The sequence below is a fragment of the Aspergillus puulaauensis genome, chromosome 2 (genome assembly GCF_016861865.1).
Source record: "Aspergillus puulaauensis MK2 DNA, chromosome 2, nearly complete sequence".
Classification (NCBI taxonomy): Eukaryota; Fungi; Ascomycota; class Eurotiomycetes; order Eurotiales; family Aspergillaceae; genus Aspergillus; species Aspergillus puulaauensis.
Window position 1 is genome coordinate 155,234 of NC_054858.1, and position 20,836 is coordinate 176,069.

The following is a 20,836-nucleotide window of genomic DNA, read 5'->3' on the forward strand; positions in this document are numbered from 1 at the left end:
AAATAGTATCATTTTACGTGACGTACTTGATTTATTTTCCTCAATATATTGCTATATTCGTCGCCAAGTTAGAGAAGAATCATGGAGGAAGAAGATCCGAGTCTTCAGACGAGGAACCGCTGCGTTCTTCACACATTTGAGAATAGAACTGGTGTGAAACCAGTCGGATCATCCTGCGATCAGTCTTTTTCGAGGGCGTGCGAGGCACTCGCGTACCTAGCAAGAACAACGAAGGGATCATATAGGTGGGGAGAAATACGGCGAGAGATTCCCTGATTTGATCCACTTTTTGAAGAGCCCTCGCGTCTTGAGTTGCGTCTTTTAGAGACAGATCCTCCGTCTCGGAGCTATCTGGGTGGTCGCTGAGGTATAGGAATGCGGCCAGACAGGGTCCCTGTTTACCATCGATGACACCGAGTAGGTCGACCACAATGGCGTCTTTGGGCGTCAGGCATTTCCTTGCAAGGTGCTCGACCTCAACCACGTCGATTCGGCACCCGTCGAGCTTTACAATGGTGTCTTTTCGCCCGATATATTCGATCAGCCCATCTTGCGTGTATCGTGCCAGGTCTCCCGATCGGTACAAGCGAGCCGATTGTCTGTCCGGATGGAGCTCGGCTAGCCAGCGTGGGATTGACTCCAAGAAGCCAGCCGGTTTCGTGCGGTCTGACGCCTGATGATTCTGATCAAGGTATCCCCTTGCAAGATGAGGCCCTTCGATCACAACCTCACCAATGGCGCCAACTGGAACCAGCTTCTCCGGGCAGGTTGGGTCGATCAGCCAGATAGCACCACTGGAGGGCTGGCCAATAGTGGCCGGTGCACTACTCGTGGCATGTACATTGTCGTTGTATGCACAGCAGACCGCTGCTTCGCCCATTCCATATTGGTTGACGAGCTTTGTCGAGCTTTCAGCCCAGTTGTTCAGAAGGTCCTTCGGGAGAGGCTCTCCACCGACGCATAGAATCTTGAGACTATTCATTGCCTGTGGATGTGCCTTTATAGCCACAGTAGGTGTCAGGAAGGCAATATTGGCATTAAGACTTTGAATATTGTCCGCCAGATCCTGAACCGATTTCATCGGCCCCGGCACACAGCAGCAACCTCCTAGAATGAGAGGAACCAAGAACTCGAGGTTGCTAATGTCGAATGCATAGTCGTCAAAATGCAGAAATCTGATGTCCTGATTCAGGCCGAGGTTCCTTGCATAGTCGTGGATAGCGGAGGCGTAAGACTTGTGTTCTTGAACAATGGCCTTGGGCTTACCGGTGCTTCCAGAGGTGAAGAGCACCGTGCAGGCGTTGGATGGATCAACCACTGGCAGCGAGCCAGATTCAGGCCCCAGTGGAAGCGTCTCTAGCCATTCAGGTGTGATTGTGACGACCGTGTCTATTTTGTCGCGGAAGTGATCCGCATATGCAGGATCGCTCAGCATAATCTTTGCACTGGTGCGCTGTATAACAGAGTCTAGATACGCTGGGGGATTGCTGGAATGGATGGAGATGTAGGCTCCCCCAGCCCGCAAAATAGCTAATCGAGCGACAATCGCCCATGTGGACTTCTGGAAACTGCTGAGAACAAATGATTCGGGCCGTACGCCCAAGCGTGTAAGATGGTGTGCTAGTCGGAGCGACAAGTCGTCTAATTGCTGGTATGTCAGGTCGCCATCGAATGAACGAACCGCAAGTTTTGTTGGATGTCGCCGGCAATTCTCCACGATCAAATCGTGCAGACAATGAAAGCTACCGGCTGATTTTGTATGTGTCAGGCCTTTGAGTACCTGCCGATGGAAGTCGGAGCAGTAGTCGATCTCATCGAGCTTGAGGGTGACCGAATGGGCTGTAAGCTGACGGAGAACGTGCTGGAAGGTCCACAGCATGCTTGTATTCAAAGAGCTTCCACCCCCTTGCGAGTTCTTGATCCGGGCGACTATTCGATCATCGTGCTTAATGACGGCAAGCTATACATTGCATAATGAAGATAAAAGTTAGGAGTGGAAGGACCAAGGTTTCAAAAATAGCATGCTTACCTTGAGATCTTCGCTGCCGGTGCTTGATCGAGCCAAACATAGACCCGGTGTTGTTGTGTATATGAGTGAAGAAGTACAAGCCGTTGCAGAGTGACCAGGTTTAGCATTTCGAGCTCCATTTGACTCAAAAAGTCTTGATACTTTGCCAGTTTTCTGAACCTCCAGCGTCTCGAGCAGTGTCCTTACATCCCAATCTGGGTCCACTCGCACTGTGAAAGTAGTCGGGAACTCGAATCTCGGAGTTGAGTCATCTTCATAACTCAAGGTTGTGACATCCTCCGGTCGGAAGCGACGAAGAGTAAGAATCCACGCAGCCGTCAACAGATGAGTGTCCAAGATCGATGTCGGCGCCTGCGTCTCTTGAGGGCGAGACCAGCAACGGCCCAGGTCGAGCTCAACGACATCCTTACACGAGCAGATTGACTGAGCAGATTTCGGGGATTTAATGGATGCCTGCGAAATTTGAGGACTCGGTCTCTCTAGTAGAATAGGCGCCATCGTGACACAGGTTGAGTGAAGTCAGTTGAAGAGAAGCTTCAGGTGGGTGGGTTGCACCCGGCACTGCATACATGTATTTACGACAGCTGACGATCGCCAATGCCGGATTGTGATGGTTCGTCCCTAGGCAGAAACGATCAGCCCAGCCACCAAACTCTTCCTTCGCGCTGCGTTGTTTGGCAGGTATGTCATCATGCAAGGGATGTCAACACGATGTTTGCTTGCCTGTATTTAAATTGGTACCGGACATCGTGCTAGCCACAGTTGGCTACTTAGCTTCATATTATAATCAATGCTAAGGTCCAGCTCACACAGACTCGGTCATCCGATTCAGACAGCTTCCTTGTTGCGTATAGAGTTTGGATTTCCGCCAGAGATCGAGGGCTGCCGATCTCAACGCCGATCGCGGTGGAGCGGGCCGACAGCCAATAAGAGATTATTACGTCCGTCGTGATCGACCAGTATGAGCGAATCGGATGCTGTTCTAGCTCTGCAGTGGCCCCACAGTTCCCCAACACGGGGCCTGATGGGTCTCGATGAGTCGATGGCTCTGTGATGGTCTGATGGCGCTCCAGGGGCCTCTGATGGTCTCACGAACTTGGACTAGTTGAATTGTCGTCATCGTCACCACGACGCGGCGCACACTGTAAAATACATACTGTATTTCATCATGCAGCCCCACGGTTCAGCTGGCCGGATGAGCAGCCACGAACAAGTCCAAAGCAATCCAAAGCAATCCATCATTGATTGTTGACTAATGACGAATCGCCGATGGTAACTATCCGTAAACATTGAGGGTCGTCATTTTCTCTCCTGTTCTCTGTGCTTTCTTCAAAAAAAAAACCATCATGACAGTTACCATCAAGCCCATCGCCAATGGCCACACATCACCAGAACCTCCCCCTCTAGATCACGATTTCCATAATTCATGGGGCAGCATATACTCGAATAGCGGGTTCACGCGCGACGATCGCGCTCGCAAGCTCTGGGAGGATTACACCCTCAACCCAGCCAGGGTTGAGCAGCAGTACCATCTTCTCCTCAGCGAATATTCCGAGCGCTTTCAATCCTTTTTCAACGGTTACTGGCCCATTTCGTTTCACGCCCATGTCAGCGATGCGCTCATATCAACAACGGTAGCGAGCCTTCTCTTGAACACCGCGTCGACCTGCCCATTAGTTGTGGAGGATCCAGCACTGTCGCCGCTTCTCAAGGATGATCCTGAACCTGAGAAAGTCCAGCAATTTGTGCGCGACCTTCTAGGCTGGTCTGATGTTCATGCGACAGCGCCAAAACTGGCCATCGTGGAGGGGATCTACGGCAGTGCATATGGGCCTTTGGTAACGCTCCCGGATGTTGACATTCGAAATGGCACGGCTAACAGTCAACCAGGCTCACTCATCCGTCGAATGGGAGAGTAGGATTATTGGCGCAGGGCCTACATCAATCTTGATCACTCGGAGCGATTTCTCGTCGGAGTCTACATTACTGAACAAGCTCACTGACGCCAAAAAGCAAGGCTGTGTCGCTGTCGTATGCGATTTGGTGAGCACTTCGGACGGGTCAACATTACCCCCCGATCTATACCACCTCCTGCTATCCTGCTGCAATCAAGCGCGCATCTGCCTTATCGTGGACGAGGCCATGACCGCTATGCGATGCGGTGCGCCATTAGCCTGCCAAAGGCCAGAATACTTTGGCAATGGGGAAATCCAGGCCGACATGATCGCATTCGGGAAAGGAATGGGCGTGAGCGGCGTGGCAATCAATTTCAACGGCCTGATGATGCGCCACCTCGCATACCACAAGCGGGACCAAATCCTCCAGACCCTTAAATTCTGGCGGTGCATGGTAAGCAGGCCCATCGCGATCCCGGTTCTAATCGAGGCCTTGGGGATATTGAACGTCGCCGAGGTGGAGGATTGGCCAGCGAAAAGCGAACAGATCGGGGCTGCATTTCGCGAGTTTGTTCATCAATACTCCCAAAACGACGGCGACAAGGAGATTATCCGCGGCTTGGGCGCATTCCTCGCCGTCGACCGTGAGTTTTCCAAGCAATTCCGCGTCATGGCGGCGTTCCGCAGGCGGAGTTCGTGGGCTCGCTGGCTTCCCAAGCTCAATAGCACTGCGTTCCTTGATCCCCAGTCAATCGCGAAGTACTTAATTGGTCCTGGTGCCCGGCCAATCCGGCAGGCGATGTCCGAGGAAGCACAGGTACATGGGGCCAAGCCATTGTGGTGCTATAGTTGCGGTATTGATACGGCCGGGGACGATTGGTGCCGGACGTGTTTCTTAGGATCTTGCGGCAGTGAGGACTGTGCAGAGGGTTTGCGTGCCCATGAGTGTGTATAGAATTATTGATTGGCAATCAGCAAAAGTTGGCGTTTATTTGATTTGTGGTGCCAGCAGATAATTCTCTGGATAGGTGACAGTGCATGAGTGCATGATTGGATTCTCTAGCATAAGCGGGGTAGCGAACGAGCAAACGAACTTAGACACATTGCCTATTAATATGGCGAATCAGACAGTGGACTGAAAAGTACGAACTGCAGTCGTAATCAATCGGCATACAAGCGTTGTACCATTGGCCAGTGGGAGGGAAAGTAAAAGCCCCCGTTTCCTTCGCCCCGCAAATAATAGACCAACATTGAACATCGTGACAAATATTTAATTCATGGTTTTATTTTTTCGGTAATTACTCCGTACTGCAGTCACTGCTCTGGTCACTCTTAGTCCACACCACAGGAATGAAGCGAATCCTATTCTTGACCAGCGTTCCACCACATATCACCGAGCAATACGTATCTGACAATGACTGGTCGAATGAGATGCTGCCAGCGCGTCTGTCGGACAGGGGAGCCTCGATAACCATCAAACAATGGACCGACGAGGACATAATTGCCACCCTGCTGGAGAGCGACCTCGCCACGTTCCTCTGGGCGGAGGATTACGTTCGATATCCCGATGCGTTTGAGCGCTTCCTGCAGACAGCCAAAAAGGCAATTGAAGCCAATGGAGAGGGAAAGAATTGTCCGCAGGTGATTAACCATATCGACCTGGTCGAGTGGAACATGGACAAGAGATATCTCCTCGACATGCAAGCGGCTGGATTCGATATACCCAAGACTGAGATATTCGATATAGAGCGGCCCTGCTCTGTGTCTATGCTTCTCCAACAGCTCGAGGCGTTCCAATCGTCCGGTCCTCTCGTGCTGAAACCATCCGTATCTGCATCCTCCAACAATACCCATTTCATCCCGGACATCTCTAAGCTATCAGACAACGACGCCAGATACTTGGAATCGGTTGCAAAAGGTGAACTCCAAAGTTCCTTAGTCGTGCAGCCATTCGAACCAGCAATCACCACGGGGGAATACTCGTTTGTTTTCGTCAGCCAAAGGCTTTCCCACGCTGTGCTGAAGGTGCCCAAGAGTGGCGAGTTCAGGTGCCAGGAGCAATTCGGTAGTCGGGTTACTCGCATACCTATCGAGTCCTTAGGGGAGAGCACGTTATCTACTGTGAATGCTATTTTCGACACCCTCTGGGAACGGTTTGGGAATGGAACTACAGGGGGGATGGGGTATTTGCGTATTGATGGCTTGGTGACCGAGGACCGTCCATTTATCTTGATGGAGATTGAAGCTATTGAGCCGCATCTTTATCTAGAGATGGACGGTCTTGAAGACCTGCTTTCTCTCTTGTTGAAATAATCTTTTGATATTTATATTAGGGTGCGAAATGTTTTTATGAGCCATATGATGAATGTTCATTTCGTCGATAACTGATTAGATATGCATTCATATGCACAATGCTCTGTTTGAGTCGATATAGCAATTCCTAAAATCTACCAACAAATCCAAAGAATACTGGATTGACCAATAAGGGTCTGGACGTATTCAACAAAACGAACTGCAGGTATCATACTATCTAGCACGTCAAGTCCTTGGTAAACACCTAAGCGGCGAGGGCAGATAGATTCGATAGGCCAAACCAGGATCCATATGCTAAAAGAAGTCATCGTCCACCTCAAATTCACTATCGGGATGCTGCGGGCCGGGATGCCGCGGGCAGGGCTCCCTCTTCGACGGATTAACCGGGGCCATCGAGAAAATACGGGTTTGAGATATGTGTGGCCGAACCGCAAGCGCAGCCCTGTCCACCGGCTCCATCAGGTCCTCAACGGACCAAGCCACCCCGAAGGTCGGGCGCAGGATAATCCACAGTGTCTGTAGTCCGTCAAGCATCTCCAGTGCATCAACAACCTCCTTCCAGCGGCCGATAATGCGCGGAGCAATGTTCTCCCCCCAGGGGGCCGACTCGACAGCCACATGCCGAAAGAGGCTCAGGCGGGATTGGGGCATGTGGCTCGGCAGTTCAAGCGCTGTACGCGGGTTCGAGATGTAGAAGCAGGTTTTGGTATAGAGCATCTCGACTGTGTCGGAATACCTGGATATGTGAATATAAATGTACATCAAATTTCACAAGGAGAGAGGACCTACAGCCTCTTACAACTCCGCAGCAGGGCCATTACCCTGAATTTCCGCCGCTCAGCGGGCGTCCGTACAGATTTCACTTCATATGATGGGCTACTAGCCCGGGGAGTGCATGCGAAGTGGTCCTTGGTACAGATGCAAGGCAGTGGCTGTGTTCGATCATACTCCAGCTGCTCTTTTATGGGGAGTTTGCACAAAAAGCTGCGGAATTTGTGTTTCCGGCCTCCCAGCAAGGCGATATGGACCGTCTCTGGGAAATGAAGATTTCGTTGTATATCATATCTCGGATTTCCTGTGGGAGGCGGAAGAAGCGGGACTGGCCCTGGTTGTGGATGGGCTTGCTTTGCTTGGGTTTCGTGGCTTGGGGAGCTGGTGCTTCATCTGTATCTGAATGCTTTAACTTGGAAGCTGAATGTTTTCGTTTTGCTGCCATGTTTGGTTGGCCTGAAAGTGAATATCAGGATAGTTCATGCGTACAGCTTCATAAGAAGTTCAGAACCGAGCTGAATGAGGCTGTGCTAGAACAGGCTAACTTTGTTGGCAATACTCTAGCCCAGTTGAGTTAGTTGAATAGCACTCCTAGTGAACTGTATAAACTATCAACTTCAAATATATACAAGAATAAATCTAATCATTGAAATGCTGCGCAAGAGGCGCCCTGGTGGCATTCCCATACGCCGAACCACCATACGTCAAATATCCAGCATCAACCGGCCCCGAAGCCGCAATAATGTCATTTCGGTTACCAAAGGTAAACACCGTCTGCATTCCCATAATCATATGCTGCAAGACATGGCAGTGGTACATCCAGACTCCAGGGCTCGTCACTCGAATCCGCCACGCCCGCCAGCCAGATGGAACCAACGGACCCGCCTTCTCGCGGTATCTGTAGAGCACAGAGGTATCGCGCTGGATGGGATGCGTACCCTTCAGCCGCTCCTCATTCGCAGTAGCATTGTAGAGCCCATCACCGGCGCCAATATCGTAGAAGTGCCTGCCGTGGCCGTGGAACGGGTGCGCATCAACACCGCCGTTGTCCACAGCGCCGCGGTTCTGCCACACAATCTCAAGCACCTCGCCTACTTGAGCCGGGAAAGTGCGCGTAATGTTGTCGAACCCGTTGCCCCGTGTAAGGGCGCGGTAGTACGTCGCATCCAGGTTGAGTTTGTTGTTGTATATGTCGACTAGGTATGGAGATTGCGGGTAGGATTCAACCCAGTCGTAGCCGTTCTGCAGCCAGATCGTGCGGTCACTGATGTTCTGGTGGACGTCGATGACGATTCTCCTGGTTACTTCGTGCAGAGCTGGGAAGTCGTTGTTTGGATGCAGAGGCTGCAGTTTGTAGTCCAGCCAGCCCTGGACCGGTTTGGCCACCGGGAGCGGAGGGGGCGAAGGGACGGTGGTCAAGTCTGGTGAATCAGTATAAGACAGCACAGCGAAGTTGGTCAACACTTCCGGTCTCTCCAGCGTCGTGATCTGGATGTAGAATTGGCGCTTGTCGGCATTTTTGAGCTCCTCCTCGCTCTTCGCGGTCAGGAGCACGCTGTATCGCTGGCCACTGGCGATCTGGAGGAAGCTGGTCTCGAGAGGCTGCGTGTAGTGGCCATCTGCCTCGATGATGCGCACATCGTGGCTCTCAATGGCAAGCGAAACAAACGACAGCGCGGCGCCTCCGATGAATCTCAACCGGTACGTCTTTTCCGGCTCCACAGAAATGGCAGCCAGCTTGCATGAGCCGGTGGCATTCGTCGCCTGTCGGCTGTGTCCGTTGACCGTGATTGCCTTTGTCTCGCCACTCCAGGTGAAATTAGTCGAGACCAGGCCGGCCTCGATTTCCTCGTCCGTCTGGTTGAAGTAGTCTGATATGAGGACGGTCCGTTCCTCGTCGTACTTAAACGGCGGCGGAGCTGGTGAGTCCACAATCAGAGCTCCCCTCGCCGTGACGGCTTGAAACCCGACATGGGAATGGTAGAAATAAGTCCCTGCGGATCCAATCTCCGGAAACACCTCGTAGTCGAAGAAATGTCCAGGAGGGATGGGCCATTGGCTTGCAGCCGGGGCTCCGTCGGAGAAGGGCGCAGTAAACGCAGTCAAGCCGTGCCAGTGCTGCCCAAGTCAGTAACATTAACAATTAATATCTCGTCAGAGGGATAGATACCATTGTGGTATTCGCATCAGTCATGTCATTATACACTCGGATCCAATTGACCTCGCCTTCGCGCAGGCGCAATTCCGGACCAGGCGCTGACCCATTGACCAAAACCGAATGGCGCTCATCGCATGCCTCACTATAACTCCCCGCAGTCACTCGAAGGACATGATCAGGCGTGAAAGAGCCGTCATGTCGAACAAGGCGAGCCTGGGCGGCCGCCGCAAACCCTAAGAACAGAGCAAGACTGCTGTAGATCCAACGCATTCTGGGCGGACAAGAAGACAAGCTCACGCTCGTTCAGCGCGCCATGTGGCGAGATGGTCAGCCCGCATTTATAAAGAGTCGCAAAGGAGTCAAGGACAAGCAAAGCGAAGCTCGCAAGCCGATCGACACGCAGGGCGATGATTATTGGTGCCATCGTGACGGGCGCGCAGGGGTCGATTGGACTGCTAATTTTAAGCGGCACGCCTGAACGATGAGAAGGCTGGAAGAAGCAACGATGAGCAGACGAAGAACCCTAAAGGGGCGCGATTCTGCGCTCTGCAAGCCTCCTGCGTGTTTGTTTGACTTCTCATTTCTCATTGTCCAGACTGCGCCCCTTACAGTATCATTCCTTCCACCCGACCAGCATTCTCTCGCTGATTGCGACATACGGATATTTCCGGATGATGACTCTACGGCCTCCTGTATGCCGTAGCTATGTACGGTGGATACTCTCCTTGGGTTAGATTGGATTAACTTTCAGGCTATGCTGTTGCGCAATGCGCATAGACTATAGAGTCAGCACAAGCTCTTCCCCACGGTCGCTTATCACTGCCACGCACCAGAAGCTTAAGATAAGCAATCACCATGCTTATCTGCTCTATGATGCCTGAATCTCGATTCTTTTTATTATGGTTTGCATATCGCTAGATACTCTGGCCTTGAGACCCTCCCCAGACCAGCCAGCGACCTCTGCAGCAGGTTCATGGATTCTGGCTCGGAGGGCAACATGGTGCATTGTATTATTTATTGGCATATAATGCAAAAAGAAAGACAGTTAATAACCACTAGTAGGGTTGTTAGTCGAATGGTATTTCGATTTTAGTTTCAGCGTGCTTCGACCGATATATATAACTTGGCTAGTAGTCCGTGCGTCATGCTTCTAGTTACCTGCACAAGCTGCGTCAGGCTGCATAACTGCATAACTGCATAACTGCATAACATCCAACTGCTTCGCAACTACACTGGCTTACTCTCCAATCTAGAGACAACTGTTATCAACTTACCGACAAGTCAAATGTTGGAGACAGTTAAGCGAATCTCCGCCGACGGCGAACGCAGCCAATTAGACATCGTCTTGTCCGGCGGAAAACGTTGCCCGGCGGAACCAGACTTGTATAGCAAGTGGGGAGACGAGCGGCTTTATATGACCCGTTTTCGGAGTCCACAATGACCGAACAACTTCAACAACACCGACTACACCATGGCTCGCGACAGCATTGTAGTTGTAGGGTAAGTTAACCCTGCAGTACTCGGTTGATTTCCGCTGACTCCAGGCTGCGACAGCGCCGGCGTTATCGGGCTAAATGTGGCCTTGGAGCTGTCAAAACGGGGATATGGACGTCATGTCACGGTGATAGCAAAGTATCTGCCTGAAGACTCCCATGTCAACTACACCTCGCCTTGGTGAGTGACCCTGGCCCAGATCTTCTCCGCGGCTTCCACTGACTGTTTCAGGGCCGGGGCGAATTTCTCGGGCGTTTCAGGCAACGACGCCAATGCCTTGCGATGGGACAAAGCAGGGTATCTGACTCTCATGAGACTGATTGACGAACAAGCCGAAGAGGCGAAATTCCTCAAGAAGACGGAGTCGATTGAATACTGGGATGAAGAACCGTCGATGGACAAGATCCGGAGCGTAACCGAGTATCTGCGTGATGTAAGCTCATCAGCATCTAAATTATAAACAGGAGTTAACTGAGACAGGTTCAAGTCATTCCGAAGGAGGAATTACCGCCGAATGTCGCGTTCGGTTTGCGCTTCACTACCATCACGCTGAATGCCCCGGCCCATTGTTGCCACCTGCAGTCGTTGCTGTCACAGCCTAGATATGGCTCAGTACGATTTGCGCGACAGGGAGTAACATCGCTAGACGATGCATTCCTGTCATCAAATACTAAGCTTGTATTCAACTGCATCGGAAATGCAGCGAAGACACTTCCCGGCGTCAACGACCAGAAGTGTTATCCCACCAGAGGCCAGATCGTCCTGGTAAAAGCACCCCAAGTCAACCAAAACACCATGCGTCATGGGAAGAAGTACGAGACGTATATCATCCCACGGCCACTATCAGACTCGACAGTAATTCTCGGCGGATACATGCAGAAAGGCGACTATGAAAGCCAAGTCCGCGAGGAGGAAACGCAGTCGATTCTGCATAGAACGGGAGAACTGCTACCGGCTCTTAAATCCAACGAAACAAATATTCTCAAGGTTGCAGTCGGGTTTCGGCCGTCGCGAGAGGGGGGAGCTCGAGTGGAAAGAGAGCAGTTCAGCCCTGGCCAAACAGTCGTGCATAACTATGGAGCTGGAGGGACTGGATATCAGGCTGGCATGGGGATGGCGCAGGACGCAGTTGGTCTGGTACAGGAGGAGCTGAACTTGCTGCCGATGAGCAAGTTGTGATTGATGTAGTGAATTATACCGATATTGAATATCTAAGCATTATTTAACAGGGTCTGTGCCAAACCCTGGTCCGCGACCAAGCGGCAGTGCGCCAGAGGAAGAAGTAGCGGTATTTATTAAGGAGGCCTACTCAGTGTCTGGCCAAGCACCGAAAAGACCGTGATAAGACTTAAGGTCGTACAAAGGCTTTTGGATTACGCACCGGCGGGTTAGAAAATAATCCGGAATTGCTGCCACATCAAATACTTTTAAATCTACAATTCTAGACTCGTTAATGCGTAGGGTCGTGTATTGCCTCAGGCACCCAACCAGGTAATAGTAAGGCAACAACGCTCTAAAGCAAGAAAGCCTTTCAAGAACACAAATTAAAGGACCTGCTAAGCCCCTTTTCGATACAGATTTAATTATTTATCCTATATATAGTGCGGCTCTACCCCTGCCAAGGGAAGCTGCAGCTTTTGGCCAATCAGGGAGAGAAAAGACACCCCGGGTGAGGCTGTGACGAGGCAATGCTGGACCTCCAGTATGCACAGAGAGGCGCAGGGCCAGCCAGGTCATTAAATAATAGGCTCGTTCATTCCATCTCTTAATGGCTTCATTCCATCTCTGAATGGCGCACTCTGCCCAGACATTGCGAGCAAACCAATCCTATGGCTTCAGAAACACCATCGCCTGCGAAACAGTGTCCTTCGCAAGTGAATTTCACAATCGGCTGGATATGCGTGCTCCAGAAGGAGTATCGAGCTGCCTTGGCAATTCTAGATGAGACTTATGACCATGTTGCCCTGGCCCGGGGAGAGGGCGATCGAAACCACTATGTCTTCGGTCGAGTTGGGGAGCACTACGTCGTCATTAATCTCCCTCCATCAGGTTGGCACGGTCGGATCCGGGCATCGACAATTGCATCCGACATGCGCAGCAGCTTTCCCAGAATGCGATTTGTTCTGATTGTAGGGATCGCCGGAGGAGCACCTTCGCCAAAGGAGGATGTTCGTCTCGGCGACGTGGTGCTCGGGACTCAGGTTGTGCCTTGGAACACTGGCAAATGGACGCAGCATGGATTCCAACGGACTGGAATGACCAGGGCACCTCCAAGAGAGCTGCTGGAAGCAATCACATTCTTTGACCAGCGCCTTTGGTCCCCTGACACGCTGCTTCTGTCCAAGTCGATCGACGATATCGCGTCAAAGGCCCCGACTGGAGCCGGGTTTGCTCGACCCACCAAAGACCGTCTTTATAAACCGGGCTTCGCCCATACAGAGTCAATATGTGACTGCCTGCAGGCTGAGTCGGGGCTGCCAGGGCAGCTTTGTTGGCGCGACAGGCGCGATGGAGAGCCAGTCAGGGTATTCCAGGGGGCTATTGGGTCGGACGACGTGGTGATGAAGAATTCACAAACGCGCGATGCGATCGCCCAACGGGAGAACGTGCTTTGCTTTGAAATGGAAGCTGACGGTGTCATGGATATCATGCCCTGTCTTCCCGTCCGGGGCATTTCAGACTACGCAGACGAGCACAAGAACGATGACTGGCAGTTATACGCTGCGCTGACAGCAGCCATATGCGGGAGGGAACTGCTGCTCTCTATTTCTCGCGGTGTGGTCGCTCGCTTCCCTCTTACGCTGACGGGGGATCTCGTTGATCGGTACATGAAGGGCGCGTTCAGCAGGCCCAATTCCTTTCCTGGCAGTGAGACCGAGAGGCTTCGACAAAACCGCGACACCTTGATTGAGCGTCGCGACTTTCTGCGAGAACTCGTCATTCCAGGCATTCGACAGAAACAGCGTACACTTCGCGACGACAGCCCGGAGCTTCGAGACGAGGTGCAGAGACTGAAGGACGCGCAGAAGATATTGAAAGAACACCTGCAGGATCTCAAAGATATACTAAACGACCACTGCGATCTAGACTCTAGTCCGGACCCAGCCATTCGGGAAGAATACCAGAGCTTGAAGACGCAGCTGCAAAGGGACCTGGAAGCAATAGAGAGCTTCGCCAGTATCACAGGAGGCACCCTGAAAAACACGGGCCACATGCTGACCCATCTATCGAAGGTTTGCAAGAACCAAAGTATGAATGTCGCCGGGACGGTATTTGTATCGATAAGTACTCTCCTTGGGAGAACCATGAACCTCTGGAGGTCGAGTAGACTCCCCCCAGAGGCCATGTGGGAATGGGTGTCTTCCAAGACCCGGAGGATCCGCGGTTCTGGAGATGTCACTGAAAGCATACACCTGGTGTAATCCCGCCGTACGATCAACTTGACTTAGGCTACATTTACTGCAAGGCTGTAGGATTCCTGTCCAAACCCTCACGGAGTCCAACGCTGCCCGCACCGACCAGCGACGCGGGACTGTCACTGGCGGTGCGAACTGCATGTACCTTCTACAGAAGCATATCTAGTGATAAGACTAGTTTATCATTCAATGCTAGAGTAATTCCATACAAGCATAACAATGCCAATCATAATGGGCATGCAACCGCCAGAAGTTGATCCATATGTACAGATATCAGGGTATAGATACATGATATAACACTATTCTCGTTTCCATAAACAACAACATCATCATCATCATCAAACTCATGACGATAATACTCGTGCCTAAGCCCACTGCTGACTCTCCATCCTACTAACCCTCCGTCCCTGGTTCGTCTTATTCTCCGCCGCAAGAGCCTGAGCGAACTTACTCTTCGCGCGAATCTGCGGGCCCTTCCAGTAGAAGACATAAATCGGCGCCACAACCACACACGACAAACAAGCCAGGACGGTAGAGGCATACTGGACGTGCCACTTGTCGCCGATATTCTGGTACATAGGCGTGGCATACATCGCCGACACACCAGCCAGCAGATCACGGGCGAAGGCGTTACCACCGGTCGCGGATGCAGAGTAGACACCGTACGCGGCGACCATGTAGTCGACAGACGACAGATAGATGGCGTAGTTCGCGATACCGACGCAGGTGGAGAAGATCATGGACGCGATCCAGGGGATGTTGCGCTCCTTGCCGAAGGATGTCCACGCGAAGCCGAACAAACCGATGGGTTCGAGGGGCGCCAGCCACAGGAGCCACTTGAGACGGCGCTCGGGCGCCATGTCGTCGTCGTCGATGCGTTTGCGGAGTTGCTGGTCGCGCCAGAACCAGGGCCAGTAGGAGAAGTAGGTCAGGAAGTAGGCCAGGTTGATGGGGATGATGGCCCAGGCGGTGGCGAGGATACCGAAGCCCCAGCCCTGCTCGTATACGAGGGGGAAACTCTCGAGGAAGGTGAAGATGAGGGCGTCGGAGAAACCGGATAGGAGAGACAGGCAGAAGACAATGGGCTCGGTGAGCAGCATGTGGAAGGGACGGACCCAGATATGGAATGCCTCGTTGGCCGAGACACGAGGCTTCTTCAGCTCGTTGGGGCCGTAGACGTTGGGGTCTTCGCCGGACTTGCGCATGCGCTTGGCCTCCTTGTCCATGATGATGGTCGAGCGACTCTCGGGCATGAAGAAGATGATGGCTTGGGTGACGCCGCCGAAGATGAGCTGGATCCAGAAGAACCATTCCCAGTCGAGGACTAGAGTACAGTATGTTAGCTACTGGGCAGTATTAAGAGGGAACAAGGGAACAAGACGTACAGCGCTGGATGGGACCACCAATGACACCACCGATACTGGTTCCAATGCACGAAGACAAGACGATGAAGGCGAGAGGAAACTGCTGCGTCTCCTTCTCGTAGATATCGGCAATCAGACCAAGCGTGACACTACCACCGGCAGTAGAAAGACCACCCTGTTGATGTTAGCATAAAGCACTGCTCACAGGAGAAATATACATACAAGAGCACGGCAGACAACAATGGTCCCCCAGTTAGGAGCCAGCGCACAGGGAATCTGCCAGATGTTGATCAGGAACATGGAGAGCTGGAGGATAGGCCAGCGCCCAAACTCCTCACTCCACGGAGCCCAAAGTTCACATCCAATGGAGTATGCAACCAGGTAGGCCATCTGGCCAGTACGCGCGTGCTGCTCACTGATATGGAAGGCCTCAGACAACGGCGTCACGGCATTGGGAAAGACAGAGGTGTTGAAGTTCATGGACACCTGCACGAAGGCGACCGCAGCAAGATACCCCCATTTCTTCCACCGTGGCCAGCAGTATCCGAGCTTCTCATAGCACTCGTACTCCTTCAATTCGCGCTTCCCATCGGAGCGCACACTCTCCTTGCGCGCGTTCTCCTGTTCGGCCTTCTCAACCCCCGTGCTGGGGATGATAGGAGCGTCGGGAGTGCCCCCGTTGTCGGGGTCTCCGCCCTTTTCAGACGGGGGTTTATTATGGGCCTCGAGGGCCTGTTGAACCTCGCGTTGGTCGACGTCCGCCATGATTGTTGTGGGGATGCGGCGAGCAATCTCTGGGAGTCAAAGACGGGGGAAAGACTACGTCGGGATGAGGTGACCTGCCCCTGGGGTTTATAAGAGTCCAGTTTTTTTCGCCCAGAATCTGCACCGACGTTGTTCCGAGCTCTGGTGGCCACGGGTGGGTTCATGTTCCATAGTACTAAGTCCGATAGTATCATTAGTATGGCGTCAGTACCGGTTTTTGGCTGCACCGCAATGCTCCGAGTTGGGTTCGTGCCCGGTAAGCCTCAAACCGGTTTGGCCAGCAGTCTGCAGCAGTGATCGGCTGGCGACCCACAGCACTAGACTGTTCCTAGAGGACGAATCTCTGTTGAGTATGAGAGGCCGAAGATCTGGTTGCTTCATCCACAGCAACGTCATGGATCGCCGTCGAGGCCGTCGGCATCCCGAGACACAACCGAGGTTGCCACAGCTTATCAAGTCGCGACCGTAATTTAACTCGACTACTAACTTGCAGCTTCAAATCAGGCACTTGGCGAATGCTTGGTTGCCATAGTGCGAGTCTTGGTGGTCGTGGTGGCATCCCTTGCTGTAGGGGAATCCAGCATAGCCAGGCCCATTACAACTTGAAGGCTCCATCGACTTTTACGGGTCTGCGACTGCTTGCGACTATTGAGTCGGAGAGTCCATGTCCCTTGTGTGACCAGGAATGATATCATTCCACAGAGTCAGACTTTTCGTCGTCTCTATAATTCGCCAGCCGATCTGTGGAACCGTGGATCTACGCATAAGTTTTATGCCACCGCACGAGTAATGTCGGCCGTTATGTTTTATAATTACTATCCACTATTCATTAACTCCTGTAACTATTCAGGGCCCAAATTATAAGCAGCGCAGGGTGGAATCGCTTCGAATGTCAGTGATATCATATTGCTGTCGTGTCCCTCTGGTCGACCCACGACCCACGGCCTTCCGCATGCATCTGCACGATTGTATCATTGTCTATTGTCTATAGAAATGCCTAGAAGTGCAATAATTCTTTCCCATCCGAACCTCGATCAGTCGCCATGTCTCGGTTATACGGTCGGGAATTCTCGAGACGATGTCTACGGATATCGCACGACATATCGGAACCGTGAAAAATAGTCGTCTGGTAGGAGGCGAATCTTCGAAAATACATGCTGATGAATTCGATCTAATCCTTGCCCTGCGGATTCACAATCACCGACTGCTCCTCGACGCTGCTGCTGCCTGCCTCCCTGTCCTCTTCCTCGTCCTCAATCGGCTCCGAACGATTCCAATTGCCAAACACCGCGAGTATGGTAAACGGAATAGTGAGCCCCCAGAGCGAAAAGCCCAGAATCATCTGGTTCAAGTTCGGCCAATGCGTCGCGCCGACCGCATAGGCAATCGTGCTGCCGATAGACTCCCACGAGCGCAGGATCCCAGTCGTCCTCGCAATGTCGCCATCCGCCTGCGCGCCCTTGATCTCGGCCATCAGCCAATAGATATACGTCTGGAGGACCTCATAGAAGAACCGGAAGAACATGTACACCGTGAACGCGGAGTTGAAGAAGGGCCCATCGCCCAGGTCGAAGGCTGGCGGTTCTGCCATGCGCGAGAGCTTTGTCTCCACGATCGCGTTCCAGGTCCAGGCTGCAGTGACGAAGACGAGGACGACGACGTAGACGAATTTAGACCGCGTGTCTCGGGATACGAATTTCAGATCGAGGACTATGCCTGTTATCATGTTCGCTGCGACGCCAACGACTGCTGTTAGGAACGACGCGAGAGCCCTCGACCGGACGGTGAAGTACGCTGCTGCTGTTAGCGACATGAATACCGGACAGTAATAGGTTGCATACTCGTCAAATAATTCCCCTGATACGTGGAACCAAACTGGCCGGCCAGGAAAACGGGGATCAGGAGCAGCATGTACTTGTTCTTGAGCTGCTTCCAGATAGCGCGCGACTCAATGGCAACACTCGTCCTCTTCATGTATGGGATTTTGGTGCCGTTGCTTCTGACCACATCTTGAGGTTGCGACAGCAGCAGTGCAAACGGAGCACCCAGCGCCGAGATAGCGACGAGCCCGAGATATGTCGTGTATGAGACCTTACCAGTATGCGCCGTGTTGACATTGAGAGCGAGCGATATCGCGCCACCGACCAGCGGTCCCATCTGTCGGATTCCCATCCAGATTGCGACATATCTAGAACGTCAGTTGGAGCAATACCTGACCAGTATGGTGTACGTACCGTCCTCGCTTCTCCTCCTCCGGATATCCAACTGCAATCGCGCCCTCACTGGCCCAGAGCAGAGACGCTCCAACTCCGCAAAGCGCAGCTCCAAGCAGGAGAAACCACTCGTTCCCATACCGATTGTTGCAGTACAGGCCGGCTGCATAGGGAGTATAGAACGCTGCTCCGATAAACAACGCCCACTTCGCAGTGATCTTGTTGGAAACACCACCAGCGAGAAAACAGCCGACGGACATGAGTCCGAATGTCAGGGCATTGGCCGCATTATTCAAGTAGGGCTGGCCGTTCGTTAGTGGTACATCCACAGAACAAGAATTCGGTGATGCCTGCTACTCACTTTGGCATTTCCTCCAGCTCCCAGATTGTTCAGCGCCGTCCAAATCCCAGGCTCGCAGAAGGCGACCAGCCCAACAATGATAATCTGGAACAGACACGACCGGTAGAACCGGGGCACATACTGGAAGGCCATGGCCGGGAGATTAGAGTCGCAAGCCCTGACTGCCCGGGCAGGTCGCGCTCTTATTATTCTCCCCGGTACAGAGCACGTCAGGGCTCGTTATCATCGCGACATGCTAGTTGATGTTTCGTGCCTCTGCAGCCTCAACCGTCCGTGCATGCATCAACCCCATTCTGCGCGTATAGACCACCTATCATATCACTGCGACAGCTTTGGCAGACGCAGAGTACCGGGTTTTCTGCCGAGCCTTAATATAGGCGTGGCTGCTGGTCCTATCAATGGTTTTGTTTGGAGCACGCCATGCTCCACTGGGATGGTATATCTCAACATTCTCGGCCGACATAGCAAGCGCCATATTCGTATAATGTTGGGTATATTTGTAGTTCTGCTTAATTGGAGATTATATTATAAAATCGGAGGTTATTCGTAGCAGTCATGAATAGAAAAGGTATGATACGTGGTTTACTGCTAACCAACGATCGACTGGCCATTATATGTATCTATGCGATGGAATTAAACCCTAGCTTTAGACGTCACATTTGCAAACTACACAACAGGAAAGTCATTTTGAATTTATTATTCGCATCAAGAAGAGAATTAATGGGAGATAAGGAGCATTTACAAAACACACTATATTGATGCCTCAATCACGCATTTACCCTTATAATTGCGCCATCACAGTTAGCAGCATTCAGCGCCGCAAACTGGCACACAATCTGCACGTACCCAAGCAAACCCTAGGCCAGACCGATAGGAAATACTATTTAAAGACCAGTAAGCACTTTAAAAGATTCAAACTGGGCACTGAATGAGCGAAAAAGAGTCACGTGCTGAGTGTCTGACAGGTTTGATTGGTTGGTTTACTTATCAGTGCCTTGATTCCTTACTGCCTTAGCGTTCAGGCTGCGTACGTACTTAATTGCTACGAATTGAGAGACAAGCGCACCTTGATTTCCGTCATTGTAGGGACGCAGATATGGTTCCTAGTTCACTGGAAGACCCTCCGCAGGACAGCCTGGGTATTCGCGAAAGGTTAAGCTAAGTAAGCTGGAAGCTGACTCAGCTTGCGAGGAAACCTCTTTACTTCGCGAAGGGCATAACATTAGAGCTTCAGCGTTAATCTATTAATAATCCTAAATTCTTGAAATCTAAGTCTCGCGACTCTTTATTCTCTTTATTAGGTGTATTATACTTTTTCACACTATTCGCAACAACCCTAAAGGCCAAGGACCTTATATAATCCTTATAATAATATTTTCTAGATTAAGTATTTATTATATATTAATAATAAAGATAGTGCTTAAGAAGAAGAATATAAAGATTAGGGCTGAGATAGAGAAGACTAGGATAAAGAGTATTACTTTATATACTATTTAAGGATTTCGAGCCTGCAACTGCTGTTTACAGATTAGAAATTGAATGAATACCAGCAACGCTATATATCAGGCTGGGTAGTTATTGCACCAGCAGGTATAAAGCATAAGGAGAAATTCTTATAAAATAAAGGATTATACTAGAGAAGCCTAGAGCTCTTTTTTGTTATTATTGATTAGGAGGAGAGAATCTAAGAAGCAATTTTTGCTTTTAAAAATGACGAAGTTCCTTCTATACGTCGAGCTAACTGTTTTTAATGTTCCGTACGGAACACTGCAAGACCGACTAAATGGCCATGAATTTCAATTAGAACGCCGCCACCATGACCACCGACTATCTCGAATTCAGGAGGGCTATCTAGTGAATTGGATAGTATCTAGGGATTAACGTGGCTGTCCTCCGCGGCATTCACATGTTGCAGAAATGGCCAATCGTAGTCCCAAGTCTGGATCACAGCAGTTCATGAAATATACAAGGAAACTGGGGGAACAAAGTTTGCTCGCCTTAACTGTTGGCACTGAATCTCAACGCCTGCCTTTCCCGCTGCGCACCTTTCCCCTTGC

The 20,836-nt window shown here is 51.5% G+C and overlaps 9 protein-coding genes across 9 annotated transcripts; 4 read left to right on the forward strand and 5 right to left on the reverse strand.

Moving 5' to 3' along the window:
* Positions 1-79: 79 nt before the first annotated feature.
* APUU_20060A (uncharacterized protein) lies at positions 80-2,527 on the reverse strand (the record flags this gene model as incomplete). Its single annotated transcript, XM_041698659.1, has 2 exons — positions 80-1,960; positions 2,030-2,527. 2 exons carry the CDS (start codon positions 2,525-2,527, stop codon positions 80-82), a joined length of 2,379 nt encoding a protein of 792 aa, XP_041551822.1.
* Positions 2,528-3,375: 848 nt separating this feature from the next.
* On the forward strand, positions 3,376-4,879 carry APUU_20061S (uncharacterized protein; the record flags this gene model as incomplete). The annotated part of the gene is made up of 2 exons (XM_041698660.1): positions 3,376-3,867; positions 3,920-4,879. The coding sequence occupies 2 exons, from the start codon at positions 3,376-3,378 to the stop codon at positions 4,877-4,879; spliced, it is 1,452 nt and encodes a 483-aa protein (XP_041551823.1).
* A 395-nt stretch (positions 4,880-5,274) lies between these two features.
* Positions 5,275-6,237, forward strand: APUU_20062S (ATP-grasp domain-containing protein; the record flags this gene model as incomplete). The annotated part of the gene is made up of 1 exon (XM_041698661.1): positions 5,275-6,237. One exon carries the CDS (start codon positions 5,275-5,277, stop codon positions 6,235-6,237), a length of 963 nt encoding a protein of 320 aa, XP_041551824.1.
* Positions 6,238-6,531: 294 nt separating this feature from the next.
* Positions 6,532-6,954, reverse strand: APUU_20063A (uncharacterized protein; the record flags this gene model as incomplete). Its single annotated transcript, XM_041698662.1, has 1 exon — positions 6,532-6,954. The coding sequence occupies one exon, from the start codon at positions 6,952-6,954 to the stop codon at positions 6,532-6,534; it is 423 nt and encodes a 140-aa protein (XP_041551825.1).
* A 693-nt stretch (positions 6,955-7,647) lies between these two features.
* APUU_20064A (uncharacterized protein) lies at positions 7,648-9,436 on the reverse strand (the record flags this gene model as incomplete). Its single annotated transcript, XM_041698664.1, has 2 exons — positions 7,648-9,126; positions 9,179-9,436. The coding sequence occupies 2 exons, from the start codon at positions 9,434-9,436 to the stop codon at positions 7,648-7,650; spliced, it is 1,737 nt and encodes a 578-aa protein (XP_041551826.1).
* A 1,201-nt stretch (positions 9,437-10,637) lies between these two features.
* APUU_20065S (FAD-dependent oxidoreductase) lies at positions 10,638-11,839 on the forward strand (the record flags this gene model as incomplete). The annotated part of the gene is made up of 4 exons (XM_041698665.1): positions 10,638-10,666; positions 10,721-10,840; positions 10,892-11,093; positions 11,141-11,839. The coding sequence occupies 4 exons, from the start codon at positions 10,638-10,640 to the stop codon at positions 11,837-11,839; spliced, it is 1,050 nt and encodes a 349-aa protein (XP_041551827.1).
* Positions 11,840-12,489: 650 nt separating this feature from the next.
* On the forward strand, positions 12,490-14,082 carry APUU_20066S (uncharacterized protein; the record flags this gene model as incomplete). The annotated part of the gene is made up of 1 exon (XM_041698666.1): positions 12,490-14,082. The coding sequence occupies one exon, from the start codon at positions 12,490-12,492 to the stop codon at positions 14,080-14,082; it is 1,593 nt and encodes a 530-aa protein (XP_041551828.1).
* A 359-nt stretch (positions 14,083-14,441) lies between these two features.
* On the reverse strand, positions 14,442-16,205 carry APUU_20067A (uncharacterized protein; the record flags this gene model as incomplete). Its single annotated transcript, XM_041698667.1, has 3 exons — positions 14,442-15,400; positions 15,462-15,615; positions 15,663-16,205. 3 exons carry the CDS (start codon positions 16,203-16,205, stop codon positions 14,442-14,444), a joined length of 1,656 nt encoding a protein of 551 aa, XP_041551829.1.
* Positions 16,206-17,376: 1,171 nt separating this feature from the next.
* Positions 17,377-18,911, reverse strand: APUU_20068A (uncharacterized protein; the record flags this gene model as incomplete). Its single annotated transcript, XM_041698668.1, has 4 exons — positions 17,377-17,999; positions 18,047-18,393; positions 18,440-18,720; positions 18,780-18,911. 4 exons carry the CDS (start codon positions 18,909-18,911, stop codon positions 17,377-17,379), a joined length of 1,383 nt encoding a protein of 460 aa, XP_041551830.1.
* Between the last annotated feature and the right edge of the window lie 1,925 nt (positions 18,912-20,836).